Source organism: Aplysia californica, unplaced genomic scaffold (genome assembly GCF_000002075.1).
Source record: "Aplysia californica isolate F4 #8 unplaced genomic scaffold, AplCal3.0 scaffold00108, whole genome shotgun sequence".
Taxonomy (NCBI): domain Eukaryota; kingdom Metazoa; phylum Mollusca; class Gastropoda; order Aplysiida; family Aplysiidae; genus Aplysia; species Aplysia californica.
Window position 1 is genome coordinate 965,838 of NW_004797378.1, and position 2,500 is coordinate 968,337.

The 2,500-nt window shown below is 42.8% G+C and overlaps 1 protein-coding gene across 1 annotated transcript in view; it reads right to left on the reverse strand.

The window, feature by feature from the left end:
• Positions 1 to 2,500, reverse strand: part of LOC101854403 (somatostatin receptor type 2) — a 76,637-nt gene that overhangs the window by 22,327 nt on the left and 51,810 nt on the right. The window contains exon 2 of the mRNA XM_005095603.3: positions 807 to 1,052. Within this exon, the coding sequence (XP_005095660.1) occupies positions 807 to 1,043 (237 nt within the window). The 5' untranslated portion in view covers positions 1,044 to 1,052. The remainder of the gene's footprint in view (positions 1 to 806; positions 1,053 to 2,500) is intronic.

Genomic DNA, 2,500 nt, shown 5'->3' on the forward strand with positions numbered 1-2,500 from the left:
AGCAAAGCCATTAACAACTGAAAACAACGTCAGCATCACATAAAGCATTATATTGTTTTCAGAAAGCAGTAAACGTATGCAAATAAGGTAGAAAAAGGTAAGACCCCCAATTTCGAACTGCTTGACCTGAAGCACGAGACCCTGTGTTCACTAACAGTCATGTCGCTGCTATGTTATACGAGAACAGAAAATGGTGGGCCGTGACCGCCGTGAAGCCCGAAAACATGGGGGGAGGAAGGGGGGGAGTTACTTTCCTTTTATAAATCTTCTTCTTTGTGCTCGTTTGCTTGATCTCAAGGGTTGTCGACTGCTGCTGCTCCTTCAGCCTGCAGTGCTGCTGATTTTAACGTAAGTGACCGTAGTTTTCTCTACGTCAGTCGTAGAGTCCCTTGCCTTCAGGCAGCCACTGATTTTGAAGGCACTCTGACGAACGAACGTGTTTTCAGTTCTGAGTGGTATTCATTTTGAATTTAGCCCGGGTGGCGGCCGAGCTGTACTCTTATCGATTTTAGAACCACCAAGGGACCTTATAAAGAGGAGTTCCCAGATTTTTCGCCTTTATCCGAGAAGGCTGGGATCAGGGGTGTGGCCTAGAAACAACAGTAAGAAGGGACCAGGAGTAGCAGTAGAAAGAGGTAGGAGTAATGGACAGAGGAGCGTAGAGAAGGTCGGGGGGGGGGGGGGGGAGAGAAAATGGAGATGAAAGCAAACGACAGAACATAACCAGAGAACTTGGAAGGAAGACAAAAGTTAAATTTTAGAGAAGAATGAAAAAAAAATTAACGTTGACACATAACACGACTCACTCGTTTAAAAAGTGTGACTGTTGAGCTCCTCCACCGGAAGTGATAGATGTAGAAGACGAGGAGATTTCCCACAATCCCCAGCGCCATCATGGTGGGGATAAAGAGCAGCTCTCCCCCATGCCAGGTAAATGTATCCCCTTGAGGCCAGGACGTCTTGTTGTCTACCTTTGCCTCTGCGACTGCGTGCGTCGTGCTCTCAGTCGGGATTAGGACCAGATCGAGGCGACTGGATGACATCTTAGAGTGCTGTTGGAAGGGAGAAGAAAACAGCAGTTCTAGAAATCTACATTAAATCAGGTTTGAACATTGTACATGTTCAGGATATCGGAGAAGAAGACAGAGCTTTTCGTCATTCTCTTCTACATTGCAACCGTTCACGTTTGTTAGTTTGGTAAAAAGAAGCGCATCGACACAAAAATGGTCTTATAGTGCTGAGAAAAAAGCACTAACCACCAGCACAACCGCTCACGATGCATATTATGTCGCACTATGATTGTAAATGTATTACACCCACATTGACACAATTAAGAAAATTAGGAGGCGGGCTACTTGGTCACTGTCTGTGAGGGCCAAGAGGAGTACAGCGGGATACAACATTCCTGAAGAGAGGCGGAGAAACTCCATAAAATAACTTCCCCGTGAGAGAATCGAACTTACGACATACTAATATTTCGTACACATCAGATTCCAAGACTTTGCTTCAAAAACGTTTCATAGAATTCTATTTGTCTTTCGATCAGTTGTTGTAATTTTTTTTAAGGAACTGTTGTTTGGCAGGCGTTTAAAACCTTGTACTTTTTTTGGGGGGGTCCTCTTCCTTTTCCCTCTCGCGCTTAAAAAAGTGATTTTATCTCTCCCTGATTTGCTGTTACTGTTTTTGTTGTTGCTGTTCTTCTTAGTATTATTATTGTTATTCTTGTTTTTATTCTTTTTGTTGTTCTTGTTCTTGTTCCACTTGATCTTATTATTGTCGTCATCGTCAATGGTGCTGCTGTAGTTGTTGCTTTTACCTTTCTGTTTAGCCTTACTTATATAGAAAGCCGAGCATTTCGTATGCAGAAATTGATCTATATTCCGTTTTGTAGAGCGTTCAACCTCGACAAAAGCTGAAGGAACAAACACTACGACTTGCTGTAGTCTATTTGTCTTTTTTCCTCCCAAAAAGACTGTAACAATTACTTTCCTCTCAACGCTCTACAGTTCTAGTTCGTCAAATGACGTACTGACGCACATGTAAATATTTTCAACTGCAGATCCAAGCTGTATAGCCTTAACTGTCCAAAAAAGTTTCTGAACAGAAGATTTCACGGTACGAAGCGCTTACCTCGTTCTGTCTTTCCTATTATCCTAAGACGGTCGTAGGATTCAAACGTAGTCCGGCACGGATAACCCGATAACGCGAACACAGACAACTTGAAATCACGGATAGCTTATACAATTTGCCATTTTCTTACTAATATTTCTCTGATTTTTCATTATCGGTTAACCCATAATTATGAATGTGTCGGACACATTAATTTGTCCATCCCCGATTTGTTTGACGTATCCGCGCCTGACTGTGGTCCACTCTCCCTCCATCAGCAGCCACCCATACGTCATAACCTTTGTTTAAAAACAAAACTATGAAAAGCTTCTTTCCAGCTCTCTTTTGTGCTATTCAGAGGCTGAGCGTACATTCAGCTAAACGGTAGAGC